This window comes from Symphalangus syndactylus, chromosome 6 (genome assembly GCF_028878055.3).
Source record: "Symphalangus syndactylus isolate Jambi chromosome 6, NHGRI_mSymSyn1-v2.1_pri, whole genome shotgun sequence".
In the NCBI taxonomy this organism is placed as follows: Eukaryota; Metazoa; Chordata; class Mammalia; order Primates; family Hylobatidae; genus Symphalangus; species Symphalangus syndactylus.
The window spans coordinates 125,525,901-125,553,726 of record NC_072428.2 but is presented as its reverse complement, the minus strand read 5'-3'; the positions used below and the strand labels follow the sequence as shown (position 1 = coordinate 125,553,726).

Below are 27,826 nucleotides of genomic sequence, written 5' to 3'. Positions count from 1 at the left end.
GCTATCATCCAAACATTCACATATTAAAATGATGTTAAGACTTTAATCCCAATGAAATCTCATGGGTCATCTGAAAAGTGTTCAATCCAAGACCAAAACCTGAACATGAATAGGTAAGTAACTGTGCTAATTTGGTAACCAAATAGCTAAAATTTAAAAACTAAATTTTAACTTGAATGTAAACTTGTCTAACTGTAATTTTTTTATATTTTATTTGGAAAATATCCAATATATATCTAAAAATAAGTATAATAAACCTCTACATACCCATCACCTGTTTCAATACTACCAATTTATGGACAATCTTACCTCATATATATCTTCCCCCTCTGCACTCATACATATCTCATTAAAGCAAATTCCAATTTAACATTTTACCAGTAAGTATTTGCAGTGTACAACTCAAAAATATACTTAAGAAACAAGGCCGGGCGGGGTGGCTCACGCCTGTAATCCTAGCACTTCGGGAGGCTGAGATGGGCAGATCACCTGAGGTCGGGACTATGGAGAAACCTCATCTCTACTAAAAATACAAAAACTTAGCCGGGTGTGGTAGCGCATGCCTGTAATCCCAGCTACTGGGGAGGCTGAGGCAGGAGAATTGCTTGAACCCAGGAAGCGGAGGTTGCGGTAAGCCAAGATCACGCCATTGCGCTCCAGCCTGGGCAACAAGAGCAAAACTCTGTCTCAAAAAAAAAAAAAAAAAGCAAAAGTAAAAATTCACTACATATTCACACACAACACCATTATCGTATCTTTATTTTATTTTTTGAGACAGGGTCTCGCTCTGTCACCCAGGCTGGAGTGCAGTGGTACAATCTCAGCTCACTGCAACCTCTCCCTCCCAGTTCAAGCAATTCTCAGGCCTCAGCCACCCAAGCAGCCGGGATTACAGGTGTGCACCAACACGCCTGGCTAATTTTTGTATTTTTAGTAGAGACAGGGTTTCACCATGTTGGCCAGGCTGGTCTTGAACTACTGACCTCAAGTAATCCTCCCACCTCAGCCTCCCAAAGTGCTGGGATTACAGGTGTGAGCCACTGCACCTGGCCATTATCATATCTTTAAAACTAATTCCTCAGCTGGGTGCAGTGGCTTGATCTAGAATGACTTAATCTGACTTACATTCAACTTTCTATTAAGAGTATGTCATAGGTTATGGTGTATCTTTCCATCAAGAAACATATTGCTGATTACTGCTTTTAAATTTTGAATATAAAATTGATAGGTAATTGTGTGGCAATCTGGCTTTGAAAAAGACCACTACACAGCCTATTCTGTTTGACTGTCATACAGACCAAATACATAGTCTGTTACCGAAAGTACATTTTCATTGCCTTGAAAAGGGCCAGGAACAGATAAAAGCCAAGATAGTCTCAAACAGAGGAAAACATATGATTTGTAGTTTTATTTTATTTTTATTATTTATTTTATTTATTATTTATTTTGAGATGGAGTCTCGCTCTGTCGCTGAGGCTGGAGTGCAGTGGCATGATCTCAATTCACTGCAACCTCTGCCTCCCAGGTTCAAGAGATTCTCCTGCCTCAGCCTCCCAAGTAGGTGGGACTATAGGCACGCACCACCACGCCTGGCTAATTTTTTGTATTTTTAGTAGAGATGGGGTCTCACCATGTTGGCCAGGATGGTCTCGATCTCTTGACCTCACGATCCACCTGCCTCGGCCTCCCAAAGTGTTGGGATTACAGGCATGAGTCGCCATGCCTGGCCTGTTTTTTTAATGTTTTGTTTTGTATTTTGAAATAAAGTCTGCATATCAGCCAGGTGTGGTGGCTCATGCCTATAATCCCAACACTTAGCCAAGACAGGAGGATTGCTTGAGCCCAGGAGTTCAAGACCAGCCTGGGCAACATAGTGAGACCTCATCTCTACAAAAAAATCAAAGAATTAGCTGTGGTCCCACCTACTTGGGAGGCTGAAGTGGAAGGATCACGTAAGTCCTGAAGGTTGAGGACACTGAGCCATGGTCACACCACTGCACTCCAGCCTGGGCAACAGGGAAGCCCCTATCTCAAACAAACAAACAAAAACCTGCATATCTACCCATATTATACAAAATCCTTGAGAATAAAATATTTTCTTTATTCTTTAGTACGACTAGTAATAACAATTACTAAAATTACTAATTATTAAATATTTTTAATAACAATAACAAATTCTTTCAAAACTTTACTTGAATTCAAAAACACTGGAATTAAAAGAGAATCAACTCAAAGATTACGTCTTTTATATTTTTTGAAACAGGGTCTTACTCTGCTGCCCAGGCTGGAGTGCAGTGGTGTGATCTTGACTCACTGCAACCTCTGCCTCCCAGTTTCAGCGATTCTCCAGCCTCAGCCTCCTGAGAAGGTAGGATTACAGGCATGTGCCACCACACCCAGCTAATTTTTGTATTTTTAGCAGAGTCAAGGTTTTGCCCTGTTGGCTAGGCTGGTCTTGAACTCCTGACGTCAAGTGATCTAACTACCTCAGCCTCCCAAAGCACTGACATTACAGGCATGAGCCACTATGCCCAGCCAAAAATTACTTCTTGAAGACCATTTAGGTAATAAGGCATCATTAATGCCTTAATATAAATTGAGTTTCAATGCCTAAAAACAGTATGCTAAAATTCTGTAAAGCTTAGTGAAATTACAAAGATGCTTGGTTTTTTTGTTGATTTTTTTTTTGGAAACAGAGTTTCACTCTGTCACCCAGGCTAAAGTGCAGTGGCATGATCTCAGCTCACTGCAACCTCTACCCACTAGGTTCAAGCAATTCTCCTGCCTCAGTCTCCCAAGTAGCTGGGATTACAGGCACGCACCACCATGCTCGGCTAATTTTTTGTGTTTTTAGTGGAGACGGGCTTTTACCATGTTCGCCAGGCTGGTCTTGAACTCCTGACCTCAAGTGATCCACCTGCCTCAGCCTCCCAAAGTGCTGGGATTACAGGCGTGAGTCACCACACCCGGCCGATGCTTGTTTTTTTAATTTTTTTTGAGATGTGATCTCACTCTGTCACCCGGGCTGGAGTGCAGTGGAGCAATTTAAGCTCACTACAGCCTCTGTCTCCTGGGCTCAAGTGATCCTCCTGCCTCAGCCTCCTGAGTAGCTGGGACTACAGCCAAGCGCATGTCACCACACTGGGCTAATTTTTAATTTTTTGGAGAGATGAGGTTAATCACTACATTGCCCAGGTTTGTCATGGACTCCTGGGCTCAAGCAATCCTCTCACCTCGGCCTCCCAAAATGTTGGGATTATAGGCATGAGGCACTGCACCTGGCTTCATGCCTTTTATAGAATAATATAATAAACACATTTGATAAAAGTTTCAGAAGTCTATGAAGAGAATAGAAACCAATTTTTCAAATTAGAGATCTTAGTTAAAACTCGTCTGGATTATTTCAAGAAGTGACCATTTCTGCAAAATAACACAAGCTAGTCATTTTTTCTAACAATTTTTAAAATGCAAATTAACAGGAAAATTTTTATAGTTTAAAAATTCTAATTATAATACCCCTAACTATTAAAGCTTATAAAAGGATATGAGCATATAAAATCAAAGAGATTTAAGTAGCCAAAGATCTGGGACTTGAAACTAGGGCTGTGATTCCTAACCTATTTTTACTATTATTCTACAGCAAACTATAGCATATTCTATTAAACCTTTCAAAACTAGTGCAGTGGTATGGGCAATTATAGCATAAGACTGTGACTATATTACATAATATTATAATAACTATCTATGTATAACTATATTATATAGTTAATATATTAACTATCACACCCAGGCATGGTGGCTTGTGCCTGTAATCCCAACACTTTGGGAGGCCAAGGTGGGCAGATTGCCTGAGCTCAGGAGTTCGAGACCAGCCTGGGCAACACAGTGAAACCCCGTCTCTACTAAAATACAAAAACTTAGCTGGGTGTGGCGGCGTGCGACTCTAGTCCCAGCTACTCGGGAGGCTGAGGCAGAATTGCTTGAACCCAGGAGGCAGAGGTTGCAGTGACCTGAGATCATGCCACTGCACTCCAGCCTGGGCAACAGAACGAGACTCCATCTCCAAAATAAAAAAAGAAGATATTAACTATCACATAGCCACTTCAAAGGTTAAAGGGTAACTTTATGTCAGAAAAGTAGTGAAATAAGACTTATAAGTGAAGAGGGTACGTACAGGTGAGAAACAGAATTTGTACAGGAATGTAAAAGTCTAATTCGCTATCAGCATTTAGATATACAGATTGATAGACAGACAGAAATTAAGTGGCCAAAGAAAGACTCCTAACACAAAAAAAAGCTTTCTGCAAACACCTTGGGAGCAGCATGACACTAGTGAAAACAAAATGTTCTGGAATTACACAATTGATAAGATACTAGAATCTGTTGATACTTAAGGATTAGAAAACTGACATAAATTGTAAACTTGAATAAAGCCTTTCCAGATTTACCACAAAAAGATACAGACAACGACAATTCTTTGGGCTTCGTGTTCCACGTATGGTTCTCATTCTGTTAGAATAAACCCCTACTAATATGACAATTAAACAATGTAAATGTAAATAGCAGAATAATATATGCTACAGTGAGTTAACAGGCTGTTAAAAGTCAGTATTCTGGTCAGGCGCGGTGGCTCACGCCTGTAAACCCAACACTCTGGGAGGCCAAAGCAAGTGGATCACCTGAGCTCAGGAGTTCGAGACCAGCCCAGCCAACATGGTGAAACCCTGTTTCTACTAAAAATACAAAAGATTAGCCGGGTGTGGTGGCATGTGCCTGTAGTCCAGTTACTTAGGAAGCTGAGGCAGGAGAATCACTTGAACCCAGTAGGCGGAGGTTGCAGTGAGCCGGGATCGAGCCACTGCACTCCAGCCTGGGCCACAAAAAAGAAAAGTTGGGATTCCACATCTGTTCGACTGATCCAAATATCTCCTTTTTAATACACTGTATGGAAAAATAATTGTTTTTAATTTGACACAATGTGAAAAATTAGTTTGTGAACAAATCAAGAAGGAAAATGTATAAAAATAAAAGGAATAGTATATTTTAATTTTAAAAAACATTTAAGGCCGGATGGGGTGGGCTCATGCGTGGTACTCCCAGCACTTTGGGAGGCCAAGGCAGGTGGATCACCTGAGGTCAGGAGTTCAAGACCAGCCTGATCAACATGGAGAAACTCGTTTCTACTAAAAATACACAATTAGCCAGGTGTGGTGGCGCATGCCTGTAATCCCAGCTACTTGGGAGGCTGAGGCAGGAGAATTGCTTGAACCCGGGAGGCAGAGGTTGTGGTGAGCTGAGATCGTGCCACTGCACTCCAGCCTGGGCAACAAGAGCAAAACTCCATCTCAAAAAAAAAAAAAAAAAAAAAAATTTAATGTGACACTGTCATTCCAAATTTTAAACTCATACCCTGAAGGTAAAAGAGCATTGTCAGTGGCTCCAAGAATGGGAAACAGTATTTCATATAATATTTTTGAGAGACAAAGAGAAAAAAGTCTGTATTTCACTACTACACTAAAGGTTTCATTTAATACAACTCTGGATATCTTCCTATGCTTATGCTTATGTATGTCAAGGATAACACTCCTTCCCAAAAATGTCATTAAGTGCTAACATGCTGTTTCTCATAACAAAATTACCTACAATCAATTCACCTGTCACATCAGGTAGCTGGGATATTCCCCTCAATGCCAGTGCCCAGGCAAGTCTAACAGTGGCTTGGAGCCCAGGCAGTTTCCAAAGCTGTGAGTCCTGAAGACGAGAGTGAATTGTTGCAATGTACTGTTTTTCTGCCAACAGTGGAAGTTGATGAATCATATCTGAAAACACAAAAATAGACCACTTTACCGATCACCAGATAAATTCTCACTTCTGATACACAGGAATAATGTCCAAAAGTCAGAAAATCTGAGCATTCTCACAGAAGAATAATGACCAATTAACATTAATTTCTATATACCAAAAGGTACACTACTGTTGATTGTACACATACTAAAAACAAAAAAAGAAAATGACAATAATCCTAAATTTCAATTTCACTATTTTCAGTTATTTTTATAAGTGTACTATAAATAAACTAGAAAAAAGTTAGACACTCATTTTTTCTGCACATAAATTCTAAAATAGAAATCATGCTATCTAAAGATCATAAAAATCTTATTTACTTCATAGAAAACACAGATCAAAGATAACATTACTGAAATGACAGTCACTGTCTCTCAGAATGTTTTAATAAAAAGTTTGAAAATGTAAATGAATGGTAAAGAAACAAGCAATTAAGTAAATAAGGCATGTGCAATCATGAACATGTATAATATATGCTTTAATACTTTCCATTCCAAATCCCCCCAAAAAACAGAAATAATTAACAGGACTCCAGCTTGTTTTTTAAATGTGATCTTATACATAAATATTCAAATATGAACGGATTGCAAACAAAGGAACAGAGCAGTCTATTTTAGTAGCTAAAATATCACCCTTTTTAAATGTTATCCCAATTTTAAATCTGATTTTTTTAATGTAGGAAAATGTATAAAACTCAATACCATCTCGTTCCTCTGTGCTTTGCTCTATAAAACTGATATCAAAACAGTATAGAAGCGCCATAAGAAGAGCCAGATTCACTGCATCCAGTGAGCCATTAGCCTCAACTGTCACTCTTTCCAAATGTCCAATGAGGAGGAGAGTGTCTTCTTTGCCTAAGGGTGACTGGCAAGCCCAGGCAAAAAGGCTTTCTGCAAGAGACTGCCTGCACTCCTTAATGAGATCAGAAACCTAGAAATAAAAACATATGACTATCAGTATAAATAAATTACAGTGAAGCCTGGTCTTATTCCAAAGTACAAACCACCTTTTACAAAGGCTAATAAAAAAACCTATCTAAATCCACAAGTGATCCTAAGATGTCACCTCTGGAATTCTGAACAAATCCTATTGTTTATTCCTTATCCTTAAGTTCCTTAAGAAATTGGGATGACCAATTTCTTGTTCATTTCATAAAAAGAGCTAGAATGGCACATAAATGACTATACAGAAGCTGAAACAACTGCAAGTCAATTTTATGGACACAGCTGACTACAAACTTTTTTTTTTTTTTTTTTTTTTTTTTTTTTTTTTTTGAGACGGAGTCTTGCTCTGTCACCCAGGCTGGAGTGCAGTGGCACAATCTCGGCTCACTGCAAGCTCCGCCTCCCGGGTTCATGCCATTCTCCTGCCTCAGCCTCTCCGAGTAGCTGGGACTACAGGCGCCCGCCACCACGCCCGGCTAATTTTTTGTATTTTTAGTAGAGACGGGGTTTCACCGTGGTCTCGATCTCCTGACCTCGTGATCCGCCCGCCTCGGCCTCCCAAAGTGCTGGGATTACAAGCGTGAGCCACCGCGCCCGGCCTACAAACTTTAATATACATTATGAGCTGACTACAATTAACAACAATTTATTGTATACTGTACTGTCAAACAATAGTACAGTGAATTTTGAATGTTCCCAACACAAAGAAATAATAAACGTTTGAGGTGATGGATATGCTAATTATGATTTGATTATTACATATCATACATATGTATCAAAATACCACTGTACCCTATACATATGTACAATTTTGTGTCAATGAAAAATAATAAAAGCAAAAAATAAAAGAAAAGTGGCAATCAGGCATGGTGTCAGCTACATAATTCATCTTGAAAAAATGAATATTCTAATTGCCATGTTACTGCCTCTGAGATTTGACAGACAACTCATGAATTGATTTCACTGAACCCTTGCCTCTTTGCGATGTTTTTCACTGCCCAAACCTCTCTCTCGCTGTAGTTTCTCAAACTCATTATTCACATCAATCTGTGACACCAGGGTAAGAACTTTATAAGTCAATCCTTGCTCCATCAGCTCATCTGTAAAGCGTGTTGTCATGGAAGCCAGCTCTGGACTGTAATGAAAAGAAATCAATCAACTATGTTAAACAATATTGTTTATGCTTCTTCATAATAATAGGTATAGCAAACGCTCTTTTTTTGAGACAGGGCCTTGCTCTGTCACCCAGGCTGGAGTGCAGTGGCGTGATCATGGCTCACTGCAGCCTTGACTTCCCAGGCTCAGGTCATTCTCCCACCTCAGCCTCCCAGGTAGCTGGGACTGCAGGTGCATGCCATCATGCCCAGCTAATTTTTCTATTTTTTGTAGAGATGGGATTTCATCATGTTGCCCAGGCTGATCTAAAACTCCTGAGCTCAAGACTGTAATCTGTAATCCTAGCACTTTGTAATCCAAAAATAATTTGGGCCACTGCACCTGGGTCCAAATTATTTTTTATTTATAAACACAATAAAATAGGTTTAAATTGTTACATCTGTCTTGGCAGAATAAGGGAGTATATTACTCAGCTTATGTTACATATTGCTCAGATTGTATATAATAAGGGAAATATTGTCATACTTCAAGTAATTTCAAATTAACCCCTGAGATCCCAAGAAGTAAAAAGACCTGAGTTCTAGGGTCCATGTCTTTCCCCGTCTAGACTGTATCAAGGCTTTCAAGGAATTCGCAATGCATCGCTTTCCATCCCAGTACAAAAGAACAGCTACTAATCCTCTGGTAAGGCCAGGAAAATGTGGCTGTTGATGCTCTCCTGAAAAAGGAAGTTGAGAAATAATATTGTTAATAAACACATATGTGTTTAGGAAGAGACAAAAATCAATATAACAATGTTCAGTTCAAAGAATCACAGTAGCTCAGGGCTCAAGGGGCCCTGGGGTCCTCTACTACAAACATCCATCCACTGTCTAACTTCTTGCTCAACATATTCGAGGGCCATCCAACTTATCCCTAAATACCAGCAGAGACATGGAATTCACCATTTTCCAAACTCTCAATTTCTAACTCTTACACTTACCTGTGATTTCTACATAGCGGGTGAGAATCTTTTGGTCTCACTGTTGTCCACTAAATTTAATTTTATTCAATGCCCATTTTACTATCTCATATGGAATCTTTCAAATATTTCTACGTTCTTCCCTCAGAATCTTCTCTGAATAAACAACCTTTTTATAATTCAAGTTCAGTCACCATTTTAACTACTCTCCTTTGAATGAGTTCTACCTTTTTTTTTGAGATGGAGTCTCACTCTGTCGCCCAGGCTGGAGTGCAGTGGCGCGATCTTACTGCAACCTCTGCCGCCTAGGTTCAAGCAATTCTCCTGCCTTAGCCTCCTGAGTAGTTAGGATTACAGGCACTTGCCATAGCGCCCGGCTAATTTTTGTATTTTTAGTAGCGATGGCGTTTCACCATGTTGACCACGCTGGTCTTGAACTCTTGACCTCGTGATCCACTTGCTTTGGCCTCCCAAAGTGGTGGGATTACAGGCGTGAGCCACCACGCCTGGCTAAGTTTCACTTTTTTTTTTAGAGTACTTTTCCCAGAGTTTCAATTTCATTTCCTACAGCTTTCTTTTCCCCTTACTGCACTTACTCCTCCACTCTACTCCTTTCTGTTCCCCAAATTCATCACCTTGCTTCACCCTCTTGCACAGGCAATTTCTTCTGCCTGGATGCCCCTCATCCTCCCAAATAACCACCTATTCCACCTGATGTATGCTTACTCATTTTGCAACATCTACCTTAAACTTCATGATGTTGTTAAGAGTTCTCTGTACAATCAAGGTCCATCTAATACCATCTCTAAATCTCTTTGGACCATCTCTAAATCTTGCACAAAACTGTATTAATTGTACTTAATTGTGTCAAAATAATTTGTTTCCACATCATTCTCAATTATGAGAGTAGGAGCTTATTTACACTAGTTGAGATTTTATTCATCTTTATATCACTGGAGTGATATAATTAACACCACGCCTGGCACATGGTAGGTATAGAAGAAATGTTTGTTAAATGAAAGTTCTGAGTTAAACTCAAAACTCAAGCATGTCTAGTGAACATCCCCCTCATTCTCAATATCATACTTCTTTTAATGCAGTCTTAGGTCAAAAAGGATTTTGGCAGCCGTATATTATCTTTAGACATATTAAACTTTTGTTCAACTGACATGCCCATATTTTCTTCAAATGACTCCTCCATTATAATTAAAACAAACTGCTTATAGTATAGAAATTTTTCTCTCTTTTCTCTACACAGCAGCCAGAGAAATAATTTCAGAGTTAGAATGAATTATGTAATGTCTCTGCTTAAAGCCCTCATCAACAACTTTCCATTGCAATTAGAATAAAATCCAAATACCTTTCATATCATGCAAAACCAAACACGCTCTGATTCCTGCTGTATCTGCATCTTCCTTTGCTCTCCCTCTCATTTATGATGCTCTAGCCACAATGGTCTTTTTATCCTTTATTCCCTTTATTCACGCCTTTATTCCCACCTCAAGCACTGGCTGCCTGCTCTGCCCGGAAAAGCCTTACCCAATAGGTCTGGGTGGCTGGCACCTTCTCATCATTTGGGTCTCAAGGCAAATGACCCTATCTTAGAGAGGCCTTCTCTACGGACCCTACTTAGAGTTGCCCTAGCCAGCCTCCACCTCTCTATATCCCACTGCTTTATTTTATTTTCTTCCTAGTACTCTGTATTATTGAAATCATCTCTTTTTTTACCTATTCATGCATTATCTGAATTACTCAAAAGGAAATTCCAAAAAAGTGGTGACCTTACCTGCCTACTCACTGACAGTAAATGCTTTGTGCTATAAAATTTCTGAGATGTCTTTAACAATTCTGATCACTAAGCTGAAGCCTTCCTTTCAATCAAAGGTTAAAAAAGGATAGCCGGGCATGGTGGCACATGCCTGTAATCCCAACTACTCGGGAGGCTGAGACATGAGAATCACTTGAACCCGGGAACTGGAGGTTGCAGTGAGCCAATATCATGCCACTGCACTCCAGCCTGGGCAACAGAACGAGACTCTGTCTCAAAAAAAAACCACAAAGATTAAAAAAGGCAATATTTTGAATATGGTTTTACCAAACTGCATCCTTAGAAACCATGATAGAATCTAAACAATAAACTATTTTAAACTATGAGTGATTTTATAGTTTTGCATTATTTTACCACTGTTTCAATTAAATGTCAACCTACCAGCAAGAAGAAGCTCAACAGCTGCCAATTCTCCAATATCAAAAAGGTCACTGAGAATAAAGGCTTCTTTAATGAGCTGTTCAGGAAGAAGTCTAGTTCCCTGTTGACCCTGAATGGCGACTCCCTCTGTACTGGCTTTCTGAACCTTCTCATGCTGTTGAACATTTTTTGGCTACAATGAGAAAATTGTAATTGTTATGAAAATAGCACACTGGAGACAAGGTCCCAAAGTGTTACCTACAGAAGCTTATTCATGATAATTCAGCCTGGTAACATGACAAACAGAAGTATTTCTTATCAGGTAATTTAGAACAGACTTTTATGAGGTAATATTTTGCATAACCTTAAACTTTTTATTCCAATGCTACCTTCTCAATAACTGTGACTGCTAAACTCTAATCTGAAAAATTTGGAGAAAATATACAAAATAGCATACTATTTTTCAAGTTTCTACAGAACTTTTCAATTATCTTAAAAATAATAAGGTCTTCAAATGGTACATAATAAATGGAAATATGAACTGTTTAATTAGTAGAGCAAGTAACAGTTTATTAACGTTATATAAAATGTGGTCTTATTTCCTAAAAGAAAATTTGGTGCAAATATTTAACATATGACATACAGTATAGAATTACCTGATAGATCATAAAATCTAAAGTTTCAGAACTTAAAGGTTACACATTGGTCATTGAATCTAGCTCCTCTATTGCAGACAGAAAAACCGACATCCAGCTAAGTCAAGTAACTTGTCTGTAGTCATAAAACTCTCAGTGGTACAGCCAAGACTGGAAATCAGCTCAACTGGCTCCCAGGCTGGGGCTCTTTCTACTAAAGAAAGCAAAAAAAAAAAAAAGCTAAAAAGCAAAAAGCCATTTTTTGTAACACAATCCCATAAATAGTTCTTAGATGGCTTCCTTGCTGTATATAAAAGAAAAGTGCCATACTGGGCATGGTGGGTCATGCCTGTAATCCTAGCACTTTGAGAGGCTGAAGCCGGCAGATCACTTGAGGCCAGGAGTCCAAGACCAGCCTGGCGAACATGGTGGAACCACGTCTCTAATACAAAAAAATTAGCTGGACATGGTGGCAGGCGCCTGTAATCCAGCTACTCGGGAGGATGAGGCAGGAGGATTGCTTGAACACGGGAGGGAGGTTGCAGTGAGCCAAGATCGCACCACTGCACTCCAGACTGAGCGACAGAGTGAGACTCTGACACACAAACACACACACACACAAAGGAAAAGTGCCAAACAACAAGAAAAGCATTTTCCAAGTTTGAATCCCCTCCACTAAAGTACCCTATTGCTACTGCAAAGAATTTCAAGATGCAGAAATTAAAGATACACAAGAATTAATTCATTCCATTAACACAACTTACATAATACTATAAACTACTATAAAATAATACTTAAAATTTTAACGTATATCTGGAAATAAACAAAATAATCAATCTTACCAAGCTTAGATGTATTACTAACTAGAGGTCAGAAATTCTAAGGCAGTTAGTATTTCTGGAATATACTAAATTTCTTAAATAGTCTTCAATTATTATTAAGTTTATCTCCTAGCTAAAGATAAATATTAACTTCTATAGAGAATAACATTGCTCCTAAGAAAAATTCCATTAAAATCACAGCAGGGTACAGTGGCTCAATCATCTATAATCCCAACACTTTTTGAGACTAAGGCAGGAAGATCACTTGAGGCCAGGAGTTCAAAACCAGCCTGGGCAACATAACAAGACCCTTTCTCTAAAAAAAAAAATTAGCTGGGCATGGTCTCACACACCTGTAGTCCCAGCTACTTAGGAGTGAGGAGCCAGGAAGAATGCTTGAACCCAGGAGTTTGAGGCTATAGTGAGCTATAATCAGGCCACTGCACTCCAGTCTGGAGGACAGAGCAACACCCTGTCTTTAAAAAATATCTAGAAAAGAAAATCATTGAATCACTGGAGCGAGACAGGTAACATGTTTTCGTTACGTACATTAAGAGTTTACTTGCAAAGACCTACTATTTGATAGCACAACAGGGTGATGATAGCCAATAATAATTACACATTTTAAAATAACTAAGAATATAAATGGATTGTTTGGAAAACAAAGGATAAATGCTTGAGGAGATGAATGATACTCCATTCTCCATGATGTGATTATTTCACATTGCATGCCTGTATCAAAACATCTCACGTACCTCATAAATATATACATCCTTTATGTACTCACAAAAATTAAAAATTAAAAAAAGTTTTTAAAATAGTTTTTGCAGCTGGCATGGTGGCTCACGTCTGTAATCCCAGCACTTTGGGAAGCTGAGGCAGGAGGATCACTGAGGCCAGAAGTCCAAGACAAGCCTGGGCAACAAAGTTAGACCCTGTCTTCTTTTTTTTTTTTTTTTTTTTTTTTTAACGTTTAGGGGCACATGTCATTAGGACCTCACAAGACTGTGTCACAGTAAATAAATTTCTGAATAAAATTTGAAAACTAAGAAAAAAAGAGTTTACTTGCTTCCTCAATCTTAAAAAAAAACCCAAAAAACTGAAAAAGAAAATTTCTTACCGGATTTTTGAACAATGAGATGAAGTCAGGTTTGTGTTTCTTCAAAATCTTATCAAGAAGGTGAACAGCTTCAGGTTGTCTCCTCCAAAGAGCATTTCCCACTTTATGCCAAATATCTTTGTAAGGACCCCATAGACTAGCAGCTTAAAGAAAAAATAAATGAAACCACCGTCAAAGAAAACACACACTTGAAAAATAATGTGAGGTTACCATCTACACATTTTAGTTACACTCACAGCTACTTTTTAATCTAGGAAGTTATCTTAATTAATATAAGTATCAATTATATTATAAATAACTATATTATAATTAGTATGTTACAGTAACTATATTATATTTATATGTTATATTAATTACTGGAGCTTAAATTTTTTATTTTTTATTTTTTGAGATGGAGTCTCGCTCTACTGCCAGGCTGGAGTGCAATGGCACGATCTCGGCTCACTGCAACCTCCGCCTCCTGGGTTCAAGCAATTCTCTTGCCTCAGCCTCCTGAGTAGCTGGGATTACAGGCACGTGCCACCATGCCTGGCTAATTTTTTGTATATTTTAGTGGAGATGGGGTTTCACCATGTAGGCCAGGCTGGTCTCAAACTCCTGACCTCAGGTGATCCGCCCACCTTGGCCTCCCAAAGTGCTGGGATTACAGGCGTGAGCCACCGTGCCCAGCCTTAGTACTATTTTTGAAATACCTAAATTCTTCCCACTTTCACTTTTTAAGTATTATGAATATGTAATATATTAATATAATAAATGATTGATAATAATTATATAAATATCAATGTCCTAACTGATTAAGAGACACTAATATAAAAGCATAGTTTATTAAAATTCTCAAGCAATGATACAAACGCATCACTTTATCTGACTTACTATAAAATAAATCCTGACTTTAGGTCAGGCACAATGGCTCGCACCTGTAATCCCAGCACTCTGGGAGGCCGAGGCGGACAGATTACCTGAGGTCAGGAGTTTGAGACCAACCTGGCCAACATGGTGAAACCCCATCTCTACTAAAAATACAAAAATTAGCCAGGTGTGGTGGTGCGTGCATGTAGCCCCAGCTACTCGGGAGGCTGGGACAGGAGAAATCACTCGAACCCAGGAGGCGGAGGTTGCAGTGAGACAGGATCGTGCCACTGCACTCTAGCCTGGGCAACAAGATCAAAACCCCATCTCAAAAAAAATTTAAAAATTAAATAAATAAATAAAATAAATCCTGACTTTAAATTGGAATATCAGCTGAACCTAGTTTTACCACTTTATTAGCTATGTGTACTGGAACAAGGGAAATAACCTCTTTAAACTTCAGTTTCCATATAAAATATAAACACCATCTCCTTCAAAGAGCTGTAAGTTTTCAAATGAGATAAACTAAGGAAAACACACAGTCCAGTGCCTTTCATATCACAGGCACTCAATAAAGGTAAGTGCCTTTCCTTCCTTTCCTTCTTGTCATCCAGATGAAAAGCAGCAGTAGGGAAATAACTCAGATTTTATAAAACTTAGAAGCTGAAAACGTACTTTGGGCTGAGACACTGGCTATTATAAAACAGCATAGAAATACAGAATACTTTTATAAACTCATATAAAAAGGATCACATTTTAATTGACAAACGTGATAACAGTAAGTAATAATGACTGAACTTGTGCTGTGTGCTACTAAGCATGGCCCTAAGCTCTTTACATGTATGATTATGTCTTACAACACCCTATGAGGTCAGCACTGTGGCTTCCTCCATTTTATAAATATGGAAGCTGAGGCAGAGAGGTGAAAATATTCACCACCTGAGGTTACACTAGATAATGTCAGAATTTAAGCCAAAGCAGTCTGGGCATCAGAGTGTGCCCTAACCAGTAAATTGTACTTTCACCATAATTTACTGGAAAGTAAATGACACATTTATACTATAATACATAATACTTAAAAAGTGAAAGTGTTTGGGAAGAATTTAGGTATTTCAAAAATAGTACTAAGGCTGGGCACGGTGGCTCACGCCTGTAATCCCAGCACTTTGGGAGGCCAAGGCAGGCGGTTCACCTGAGGTCAGGAGTTTGAGACCAGCCTGGCCTACATGGTGAAACCCCATCTCCACTAAAATATACAAAAAATTAGCCAGGCATGGTGGCACGCGCCTGTAATCCCAGCTACTCAGGAGGCTGAGGCAGGAGAATTGCTTGAACCCAGGAGGCGGAGGTTGCAGTGAGCCGAGATCGTGCCATTGCACTCCAGCCTGGCAGTAGAGCGAGACTTCATCTCAAAAAATAAAAAATAAAAAATTTAAGCTCCATAAACGAACAGTAAAGTATCAAAGAAGATAAGACAAACAATCTTTGTCGTATAGCTCACAAGTTGTGGAGATAAAATGTACATAAGTGAACTATTCCAGTAAAGGAATATGATTGTTGGCACAAACAATAAAATAATTTCAGAAGATCAAACTGATGGTCAGAGTTGGCTAAGGAACGGTTGCACTTGTGCAGCATTTGAAGGATGAGGAAAACCTGGGCAACAAACATCAGCCAAGAATAAGTGTGAGCAAAGGATCAGAGACAGGTGTGAAAGTATGAAAGAGAATTCACAGAGCAGTAGCAAGATTAAAGAGTTAGGAGTAGTGCTTTCAAACTTTGACTATAATCCATAGTAAGAAATATTTCACGTTTCAACCCAGTACACATGTATACACAAAACTGGAACAAAAGTATTATATAAAATACTAAAATTCAGGCTGGCTCTCACCTATAATCCCACCACTTTGGAAGGCCGAGGCAGGCAGATCACTTGAGGCTAGGAGTTTGAGACCAGCCTGGCCAACATGGTAAAAACCCGTCTCTACTAAAAATACAAAAATATTAGCCAGGAGTGGTGGCGCACACCTGTAGTCCCAGGTACTCGGGAGGCCAGGCACCAGAATCGCTTGAACCTGGGAGGTGGAGGTTGCAGTGAGCCAAGATCATGCCACTGCACTCCATCCTGGGCAACAGAGCAAGACTCTGTCTCAACAACAACAACCATAAAAAACTAAAATTAATTCATTTATTATATTCAATGCCCTATGATATTTTGTGTTCTGTCCCATTTTGGGTGAGGGGCCCATTAAATTGACTTTATCTTTATTGTTTTTAAGATGCAGTCTCACTCACTCTATCACCCAGGCTGGAGTGCAGTGGCACAATCTCCGCTCACTGCAACTTTCACCTCCTGGGTTCAAGTGATTCTCCTGCCTCAGCTTCCTGAATAGCTGGGATTACAGGCGTGCCACCACGCCCGTCTAATTTTTGTATTTTTATTAGAGATGGGGCTTCACCATTTGGCCAGGCTGGTCTCGAACTCCTGGCCTCAAGTAATCTGCCCACCTCAGACTCCCAAAGTGCTGAGATTACTGGCATGACCCATGGCGCCCGGCACCTACTAAACTGATTTTAGACTCACCATTTAAAAAATATGACCCTAAAGCCAAAGGTTTCTGTTTGGAAATAAGCAGATAAGGTACTCGTATGTGTTTAAGACTCTGAAGGAAAAACTGGTCAAAACCAATCAATTACTCAACAGATGAAACTCAGAACTAACTATAGCCTAAACATTAAAGACTGTAAACAGGTTAAACTGCTGAGAAAACCCAAATCCAAATAAAGTTACCAGGATATAAGAATAACATGAAAGATAACTGTAATGTAATTAAATACATTATAACCCAATGAACAATGTCAGATGATGCAATGTAATTTAAAAATATATATATTTTTTTGAGACAGGGTCTCACTTTGTCACCCAGGCTGGAGTACAGTGGCGCCATCTCAGCTCACTGTAGCCTCAATTTCCTGGGGTTAAGAGATCCTCCCCCTTCAGCCTCCTGAATAGCTGGGACTACAGGTATGCAACCACACCCGCCTAATTTTTGTTTGTTTGCTTTTTTTTTTTGGCAGAGACAGGGTTTCACCATGTTGTCCAGGCTTGTCTCAGACTCTTAGACTCAAGCAATCTGCCCTGCCCACCTTGGCCTTCCCAAGTGCTGGGATGAAAGGCATGAGCCACTGCACCCAGCCTGAAAAAAAATTTTTTAAAGGGGAGATGTGCAGGGAGAGGACGGACTAAACCAGTGGAGCTGGATTACTTATTCATACTTTCATTCACTATCAAGTATTTACTGAGGGACCTTATATATATATACAGACTGAGCAAGACAGACAGAATCCCAAGCCTCATGGAACTTATAAATTGATAAGACCGACAGACATTAAACAAAGAATTCCAGGCCGGGTGCAGTGGCTCACGCCTGTAATCTCAGCACTTTGGGAAGCCGAAGTGGGCCGATCACGAGGTCAGGAGTTCGAGACTAGCCACCTGGCCAATATGGTGAAACCCCGTCTCTACTAAAAATACAAAAATTAGCCAGGCATGGTGGTGCACACCTGTAGTCCCAGCTACTCGGGAGGCTGAAGCAGAAGAATCACTTGAACCCAGGAGGCAGAGGTTGCAGTGAGCCGAGATTGTGCCACTGCACTTCAGCCTGGGCAACAGAGCAAGACTCCATCTCAAAAAACAAAACAAAACAAAAAAACAAATAATTCCAAAGATATCAGTATAATAAAAGATATGATGAAGTACAGAGTGCTATGAGAGTACATGAAAGAAAGAGCCTAAACTAATCTGAAGATTAGGGAAGGATGCAAAGCGTCAGGTCTTTGATGTGGGGATGTGAGAGAATGGGAATCTACATGTCTAGATCTTCCTTACGTAAGAGAGATCATCCAATTCCCTGCTTTGCTTCTCCTGCTTTGGTCCCACACTTTCCAATCTTCTGATTAAAAATATAGCTCGACATATAAATTTCTAGCATGAAGGATGTGTTGACAAGGCAACATGAGTATCTATGCAGACATACTTCCCATTAAAGAGCAATAACTGGCAGACAGGGGTGGTGGCTCATCCCTGTAACCCTAGCACTTCGGAAGGCCAAGGCTAGGAGTTCAAGACCAGTCTGGCCAACATGGTGAAACTCCGTCTCTACTGGAAATACAAAAATTAGCCAGGCGCAATGATGCACACCTGTAAATCCAACTACGAGGAAGGTTGAGGCACAAGAACCGCTTGAATCTGGGAGGCAGAGGTTGCAGTGAGCCGAGATGACACTACTGCAATCTAGCCTGGGCAACACAGCAAGGCTCTGTCTCAAAAAAACAAATAAATAAACAAATAAAATAAAAAAGAGCAATAACTGGCATACTGGTTTACATATCTGTCTTTTCTGAATTTGATTAGAGAATAATCAATGAATGGGACCTAATCAACTCTGGATACACTGAAAAAAATCATATTTCTCTGCCTGCCAAAATGAGGACCTACATCCTGGTGACTAGCTGACTTCCCTCAGGATCATTTTCTTGGCCCTCTCTCTAACTGCAAAGGATAGAATAGGTTTCAGCCTTGGATTCCAGGGCCATGATGGAATTTTTCCTATTAGTAAATGGCAAAGTTTCCAGTAGTAGATGACAAAATGAAACTGGCATTGTAGAACAATGGTGTTCTAGTGTGGTTGATGGACTAGAACAGGCAGTGTCAAGAAAACAAGGATAACAGGTAAGTAGGCAACTTATAAGAAAATGGAACCAGGAGGCCAAGGTGGGAGGATCACCTGAGGTCGGGAGCTCAAGACCAGCCTGATCAACATAGAGAAACTCCGTCTCTACTGAAAATATAAAATTAGCCAGGCATGGTGGCAGGCACCTGTAATCCCAGCTACTCAGGAGGCTGAGGCAGGAGAATGGCTTGAACCCTGGAAGTGGAGCTTGCAGTGAGCCAAGATTGCGCCATTGCACTCTAGCCTGGGCAACAAGAGCGAAACTCCATCTCAAAAAAAAAAAAAAAAAAAAAAAAAAATAAGAAAATGGAACCTAAACTAGGATGAGGGCAGTACAGGAGGAAGAAAAGGTCTCTTAGTAACAGAAAGGACTCAGAATTGGTCATCAAATGGCATAGGGTATAAAGGGAAGGTATCAATGATGACTCCTATGCAAATCTGAAATATACCTTACCACAGACATTTCAGAAATCTGATAAAGTGCTGACAAAAGTTAATTTTCTCTCCTTCATTTTAAATATTAATACACAGTAGGACCTCTGAAAAACTAATAAATTTCCTTGTACTATACATATTTAGTGTAATAAGCTCAGTGAATGGTAGAGAAAAATCCAACTTTTCCCCCAATAATGGTAGGCATCCAATTAAAGGTCAGAACTCTACAATAGGCCGGCTGCAGTGGCTCACACCTGTAATCCCAGTACTCTGGGAGGCCAAGGCGGGCAGATCACTTGAGGTCAGGAGTTCGAGACCAGCCTGGCCAAAATGTCAAAACCCTGTCTCTACAAAAGGTTAAAAAAAAATTAGCCAGGCATGGTGGCGTGTGCCTGTAATCCCAGCTACTCAGGAGGCTGAGGTAGGAGAATCACTTGAACCCAGGAGGCAGAGGTTGCAGTGAGCCGAGAGCATACCACTGCACTGCAGCCTGGAAGACAGAGTGAGACTCCATCTCAAAAACCAAACAAACAAAAAAACTCGACAATAAAAAAACAGGTACACTGGCCTACTTAGTTCGTCATTAATGTCAACATAGCATCAAAGGGCCAGACAAGGTAGCTAGTCACATGGCAAAACCCTGTCTGTACTTAAAAAAAAAAAAAAAAAAAAAAAAAAACAGGCCGGGCGTAGTGGCTCACGCCTGTAATCCCAGCACTCTGGGAGGCCAAAGTGGGTGGATCACAAGGTCAGGAGTTCAAGACCAGCATGGCCAACACGGTGAAACCCTATCTCTACTAAAGACATGCAAAAAAATTAGCTGGGCGTGGTGGCTAACACCTGTAATCCCAGCTACTTGGGAGGCTGGGGCAGGAGAATTGCTTGAACCCAGGAGGCAGAGGTTGCAGTGACCTGAGATCGTGCCATTGCACTCCAGCCTGTGTGACAGGGCAAGACTCTGTCTCAAAAAAAAAAAAAAAAAAAATTGTTGGGCATGGTGGCTTGTGCCTATAGTCTCGGCTACTCATGAGGCTGAAGTGGGAGGATCACCTGAGTCTCGGAGGGTAGAGGCTGTAGTATGCCATGACTGAGCCACTGCACTCCAGCATGGGCAACAGAGTGAAACCTTGTCTCAAAAAAGAAAAAGAAAAGAAAACTCCAAAGGTAGCTGCAACAAAGAGTTATCTTCAATCTGTCTTGAGTTTGACCAATTTCAGTAAACACCTTTTTTTGTTTGTTTTGTGTGACAGGGTCTTGCTGTCACCCAGGCTGGAGTGCAGTGAGGCAATCACAGCTCACTACAGCCTCAAACTCCTGGGCTCAAGCAACCTCCTGCCTCAGCTTCTCCGGTAGCTAGGATTACAGGCACGCATGCACCACCAGACCTGGCTAATTTTTGTATTTTTTGTAGAACTGGGGTGTTGCTATGTTGCCCAGGCTTATCTTGAACTCCTGGCCTCAAGTGATCCTCCCTCCTCAGCCTCCTAAAGTGCTGGGATTACAGTAAATATCTTTTTACTGATTACAAATGAAGGGACACTATAAATTTTTCAAAATTACTAAATATATATTTTTACCATGTAGTTTAGTCAGTTGAGAAATACACTTATTTTCCTTAATGTTTAGGGATACCTCCAGCAAATCACATTTACTCACTCATTCACCATGTGTGAGGTATTGGTAAGATTACACTGCAGTGAGGAAAAACATTAATCATAATCATACATAAATGTAAAATCTGGCCGGGCGCGGTAGCTCATGCTGTAATCCCACCACTTTGAGAGGCCAAGGCGGGCCAGATCACGAGGTCAGGAGATCAAGACCATCCTGGCTAACACAGTGAAACCCCGTCTCTACCAAAAATACAAAAAATTAGCCAGGCGTGATGGCATGTGCCTGTAATCCCAGCTACTAGGGAGGCTGAGGCAGGAGAATCGCTTGAACCCGGGAGGCGGAGGCTGCAGTGAGCCGAGATCAGGCCACTGCACTGCAGCCTGGGTGACAGTAAGACTCCATCTCAAAAAATAAAAATAAAATAAAATCCAACTGTGGTCAGGATATGAAGGATATGAAGGAGAGGTAGCCAGGGCAAGAGATAACATAATAGGGGAATCTGACCTAGCCAGAGAGGCAGGAGGAGAGAATTATCCATGAGGAAGTGATAACTAGGCTGAAATCTGAAGAACAAAAGTGGTAGTTAACCGACAGGCATTCCAGGAAGAGGACAACCTGTGGGTTTCCATGGCAAGAGGGAATGCGACATGTCAAAGAACTCAAAAGGCCAAGAGAGCTGCAGTACAGAAAATGGGTTTGGCAAGATCATCACGCAGGGCTCACTTGCCCACATTAAAGAATTCTGATGGCTGGGCACGGTGGCTCAGGCCTGTAATCCCAGCACTTTGGGACGCCGAGGCGGGCGGATACGAGGTCAGGAGATCAAGACCATCCTGGCCAACACGGTGAAAACCTGCTCTACTAAAAATACAAAGATTAGCTGGGCTTGGTGGCGCACGCCTGTAGTCCCAGCTACTTAGGAGGCTGAGGCAAGAGAATCGCTTGAACTCGGGAGGCAGAGGTTTCAGTGAGCCAAGATAGCGCCACTGCACTCCAGCCTGGCGACAGAGCCAGACTCCATCTCAAAAAAAAAAAAAAAAAAAAAAAAAAGGGATTTTGGTCTTTACTCTAAAAGATCAAGCCAAATGAAGATTTAAAACATGGGGACTTTATGCTCGTGCCTATAATCCCAGCACTTTGGGAGGGCGAGGCAGGTGAATCATTTGAGGTCAGAAGTTCAAGGCCAGCCTGGCCAACATGGTGAAACCCTCATCTCTACTAAAAATACAAAAATTAGCCAGGTGTGGTGGCGGGCGCCAGTAATCCCAGCTACTTGGGGAGGCTGAGGCAGGACAATCTCTTGAACCTGGGAGGCAGAAGTTGCAGTGAGCTGAGATCACGCCACTGTACTCCAGTCTGGGTGACAGAATGAGCCCCTGTCTCAAAATAAAAAAATAATTTTTTAAAAAGGAACTTTCTGAACTGCAAGAAACAGAAGTTAAACCTATTGAGAGCTGTTTACAAGGATGGAAGAGACCAGAATGGGTGGAGGAATAGGAGGTATGAAAAGGGAGTCAGTAGGCTGGGCATAGCGGTTCAGGCCTGTAATCCCAGCTACTAGGGAGACTGAGGCAGGAGAATCGTTTAAACTTGGGAGGTGGAGGCTGCAATGAGCCGAGACTGCACCACTGCACTCCAGCCTGGGCAGAGGGAGGGAGGGAGGGAAGGAAGGAAGGAGGGAAGGAGGGAAGGAGGGACGGAAGGAGGGAAAGAAGGAAGGAAGGAAGGAAGGAAGGAAGGAAGGAAGGAAGGAAGGAAGGAAGGAAGGAAGGGAGGGAGGGAGGGAGGGAGGGAGATGGAGTCCGTGAATACTAATAAATCTTTTGAAAGGTTTGACTAGGAAGAGGACAGTAAGTGTAGTGAGGCATGAGATCATTACTGGAGAGAAAGGAAAGAGCAAGAGAGAGAAGGGAATATACAAGACAAAAAGGGGGTAACAGGTGAAGAACATGATGGGTGGGATTTACATTAGATAGGAAGACAGAGGAAAAATGATTCAAAAGGATGCAGACACACCTAGGTTTGTAGGTTTGAGAGTGCATAAAGGGAGTTCATACATGTTGGCTCCTATTTTCTCTGTAACTAGAAGTCTGGGGGTTTAGTTAGTTGCAGGTTAAAGATTTGAAGAGTGTAGAAGGGTCTGAAGTAGTCACTGCTGTGAATGGACGAGGTGACCAGACTATCACAGAAGGACTGCCAAGCAGTGTTAATAGTTGCTTATTCACAAGTCTGTGAGTGTACTCGGCCAGGTTGATACAGATCACAAGACTAGTTAAGTTATACAGCTGAAATACAAGCGTAGGTTTTTTTTTTTTGAGACAGAGTCTCGCTCTGTCGCCCAGGCTGGAGTGCAATGGCGTGATCATGGCTCACTGCAACCTCCGCCTCCAGTGTTCAAAGCGATTCTCCTGCCTCAGCCTCCTGAGTAGCTGGGATTACAGACACCTGCCATCATGCCAGGCTAATTTTTGTATTTTTGTAGAGACAGGGTTTCACCATGTTGGCTAGGCTGGTCTCGAACTACTGACCTCAGGTGATCTGCCCACTTCAGCCTCCCAAAGTGCTGGGATTACAGGAATAAGCCACCACACGTGGCCAACCATAGGTCTTAGAACTCTACAATCTCTATATTTTTTCCTTATAACTCTAAGATGTTTGATTTTTTAAAACTGTAATTTAAAGGAAGCACATAACATAGAACGCAATCTCAACAAATTTTAAGTGTACAGTTCAGCAGTGTTAAGTATGTTCACACTGTGCAACAGATCTTCACAGCTTTTCTCATCTTGCAAAATAGAAACTCTATGCCCCCTAAACAACTCCCCATTTTCCCCTTTCCCAGCCCCTGGCAACCACCATTCTACTTTCTGTTTCTATGAGTTTGACTACTTCAGATACCTCATATAAGTGGAATCATGTAGTATTTGTGTCTTGTGACTGGCTTATTTCACTTAGTATGTCCCCAAGATTCATCCACGTTGTTTTATGTGACAGGATTTCCTTCCTTTTTAAGGCTGCATAAGGATACTATGTATATGCATGTATATGTTATGTTATGTATATGCATGTATATGTATTATGTATATTGCATGTATATGACACATTTCCTTTACCCACTCAACCCTACATTCATTCCTTGATGGAAAGAGTTCCTTCCCTAAGACGTTTAGTTTTTTAAAAATACTACCTCCTGACTCTTGGCTTTTAAAAATGTTTCCTAAGTTGCCAATTAAACACTCCTGACACAAGGCTTTATTATTTTTTTATTTTTTTTGAGACGGAGTCTCGCTCTGTCGCCCAGGCTGGAGTGCAGTGGCGCGATCTCAGCTCACTGCAAGCTCCGCCTCCCGGGTTCACGCCATTCTCCTGCCTCAGCCTCTCCGAGTAGCTGGGACTACAGGGACCCGCCACCACGCCCGGCTAATTTTTTGTATTTTTAGTAGAGACGGGGTTTCACCGTGGTCTCGATCTCCTGACCTCGTGATCCGCCCGCCTCGGCCTCCCAAAGTGCTGGGATTACAAGCGTGAGCCACTGCGCCCGGCCAAAAGGCTTTATTATACAATGTACACTCTTTGCTGCTGTTGGCAACTCCTTTTCCCTCCAATGATTCGTTTAATAATTATAATAGCTTAGGGCGAGTATGTACTAAAGAAATGTATATAGGCCAGGCACAGGGGCTCGCGCCTGTAATCCCAGCACTTTGGGATGCCGAGGTAGGCAGATCACCTGAGGTCAGGAGTTCAAGACCAGTCTGGCCAACATGGTGAAACCCCATCTCTACTAAAAATACAAAAAAATTGGCCAGGCGCAGTGGCTCACGCCTGTAATCCCAGCACTTTGGGAGGCTGAGGGGGGCGAATCACGGGGTCAGGAGCTCGAGACCAGCCTGGCCAATATGGTGAAACCCCTTCTCTACTACAAATACAAAAAATTAGCTGGGTGTAGTGGCGGGCGCCTGTAATCCCAGCCACTCGGGAGGCTGACGCAGGAGAATCGCTTGAACCCAGGAGGCGGACGTTGCAGTGAGCCAAGATCGTGCCACTGCACTCCAGCCCGGGCAACAGAGTGAGACTCCGTCTCAAAAAAAAAAAAAAAAAAAAAAAATAGCCAGGCTAGCCAAGCATGGTGGCGGGTGCCTGTAATCCCAGTTACTTCGGAGGCTGAGGCAGGAGAATTGCTCAAACCCAGGAGGCGGAGGCTGCAGTGAGCCGAGATCATGCCACTGCACTCCAGCCTGGGTGGACAGGGTGAGACTCCATCTCAAAACAAGAAAAAAAAAAAAAAAAAGGAAAAGAAATGTATATACCCTGCGTACTGGCTCACACCTGTAAACCTACCACTTTGAGAGCCCAAGGCAGAAGGATCATTTGAGGACAGCAGTTCGAGATCAGCCTAGCCAACGTGGAGAAATCCCGCCTCTACTAAAAATACAAAAATTAGCCCAGCGTGGTGGGGCGTGCCTGGAATCCCAGCTACTCGGGAGGCTGAGGCAGGAGAATTGCTTCAACCTGGGAGGCAGAGGCTGCAGCGAGCCAGGATCGCGTCACTGCACTCCAGCCTGGGAGACAGAGCAAGACTCCATCTCAATAAGAAAAAATTTAAAAATCAAATAAAATAGAGAAATGTATTACATATAACCACACGTATAACATGCAACCCTTGCTTTTAAGCATATCTAATTGGGAAGGAAGGACAGCAATATTAAGCATGTAACTTCATTACTAACCTTCTAATATATACGTCTAATATCATAAAATGAATTAGGTTGTGCTTAAGTAGTAGCACTAAGTAGTTTAAGCACCTAAGACTGACTTAGAATCATTAGATGTTTAACTCTGGGGACATTACGTAACTATATGAAGCCTCTATTTCCAAATCTGTAAAATGGAGTATTTAACAGCAACTACTCCAAAGGTGCATAAATGGGAACTGAATGAGATAAGCACGATAATAAGTGCAATGCCGGGATATAGTATGTGTTCAGTAAACATAGCCTTCATTATATCATAGCGTTTCTGAAATGATTTGATTTACAAAACATATTTAGACAACTTTTCAAGAATATCAGTCCTGTGGAAAACAGAACCAATACTTTAAAAAAATGACTGTAAAGAAACAGAAAATGCACCCAGAAAAGAGTCCTTTTCAGTGAGATTCTTACAAGGATTTACCACACAGATATACTCTTACTCTTGCCCGCGAAGTTTAGAGCATCTCAATCGAGGCATTAACATTCTAAGCGCCAAATTATTTTCCCGGACTGCTCTGCCCATGAAGGACTTTCTGCATCCTTGCCCCGCCTACTATGCGACAGCCGCGTACCCCAGGAAATACGACAATCAAAATGCGCTCACTCATTCAAACACCACTGGAGGGCGGTACCGCCCGAATTGAGAATCACCAAAAGAGGATCCACCCCAAATCTTCCAGAGTTCCTTTACTACTTTCTAGATTCAATTCCACCCCGAAAATCTACAGCTCCAAAGGTACAAGAACATCCAGGGCCCAACCACATCCGCAGAGTTAGGAGACGTCCGCTGAAGTCCCGCCACCCTCTTCCTGACCACCTTGCAGATGGCCGACTTCATAATAGGGAGTATTCGCTGCCTGCAAGATCCCCCACCCTATAAGAACTCTGACGCCTTCTTGCAGCTTCTGCTCATGGCTGGAAAATATCTAGGCTCCTCTGGCTTCACTGCCGAAGACCTGACGCGTATTCCGGCGAAATCTGGACCACAGACGCACAGTGGAACTTGGGGGTGAGCGGGGCCAGGCTCAGCCCTGGGCTGTGAGAGATTACACACCTGGGTCCAGCGGCCCAAGCCTCACTGCCCGGAATCTCAAACCCCAACTTAAGGGCTGGAGCCGCAGCATCGACGCGCGCCATTCAAACTGGGGAGGGGTGGGACTCTAGGCCCAGAATTAGGGAAAAGCAGGCACCGCACATAGGTGGGGTCCTAGACACCGAGAAACCCCACGGTCTCATCTCTCCCTGAAGACCTGGTCATCGCTCAGCTCAATCGTCTGTTTTCTGTCTGGCCACACTTACCCGAATTTACCGCCAAAGGCGTCGCCATCTTAGAGGCGCACTAACAGAGTCCTTCTGCCGCCTGGAGGCCCCAGGAAAGGGTGAGGCTGCCCTGAGGGAAGCCTGAACAAAAAGGCACCACGCTGTCCCCTCCACGCTGGGCCGTCCCAGGCGTACAAAAGGCTCCAGAATCTGCTCTGGGTCACAAACATCAGTTTTCATTGGGATTATTCCCATTCAAATAAGGCGAGGGCAACCACTTCAGAGACACGAGGTCCTCGATCCGACGTCCATCCTGTAGTGCATCCTGGGACTTGTAGTTTCTTTCTACTGATGAGTTGGTTAAGTGGAGAGGAAAAAGTAAAGTGGAATAGAAAAAGATATTGAGAGTAGTTATTAAAAGGACGCCTATTTATGACATTATAAAAGCCGTAAATTCAAATCATTATCTCCGTTTCAAGTTAAATCTTCCTTACAGTGAGGAGCGAAGTAAGGTGTGAAGTGTCTAGATCTCAATAAGCCATTGACCGGTTACAA

General features: G+C 41.7%; 1 protein-coding gene across 3 annotated transcripts in view; it reads right to left on the bottom strand.

Annotated features, from left to right (window-relative positions):
- The window catches only part of NUP205 (nucleoporin 205), a 93,503-nt gene extending 65,884 nt beyond the window's left edge, over positions 1 to 27,619 (bottom strand). The window contains exons 1-7 of one of the 3 annotated variants that reach the window (XM_055284133.2): positions 27,311 to 27,619; positions 13,630 to 13,772; positions 11,075 to 11,246; positions 8,478 to 8,622; positions 7,764 to 7,923; positions 6,546 to 6,774; positions 5,655 to 5,819 (exon numbers count right to left, since the gene is read on the bottom strand). In XM_055284133.2, the coding sequence (XP_055140108.1) occupies positions 5,655 to 5,819; positions 6,546 to 6,774; positions 7,764 to 7,923; positions 8,478 to 8,622; positions 11,075 to 11,246; positions 13,630 to 13,772; positions 27,311 to 27,338 (1,042 nt within the window). In that variant the 5' untranslated portion in view covers positions 27,339 to 27,619. Of the gene's footprint in view, positions 1 to 5,639; positions 5,820 to 6,545; positions 6,775 to 7,763; positions 7,924 to 8,477; positions 8,623 to 11,074; positions 11,247 to 13,629; positions 13,773 to 27,310 lie in introns of those variants that run through there. The other 2 variants (XM_055284132.2, XM_055284134.2) reach the window with 2 other exon arrangements.
- Between the last annotated feature and the right edge of the window lie 207 nt (positions 27,620 to 27,826).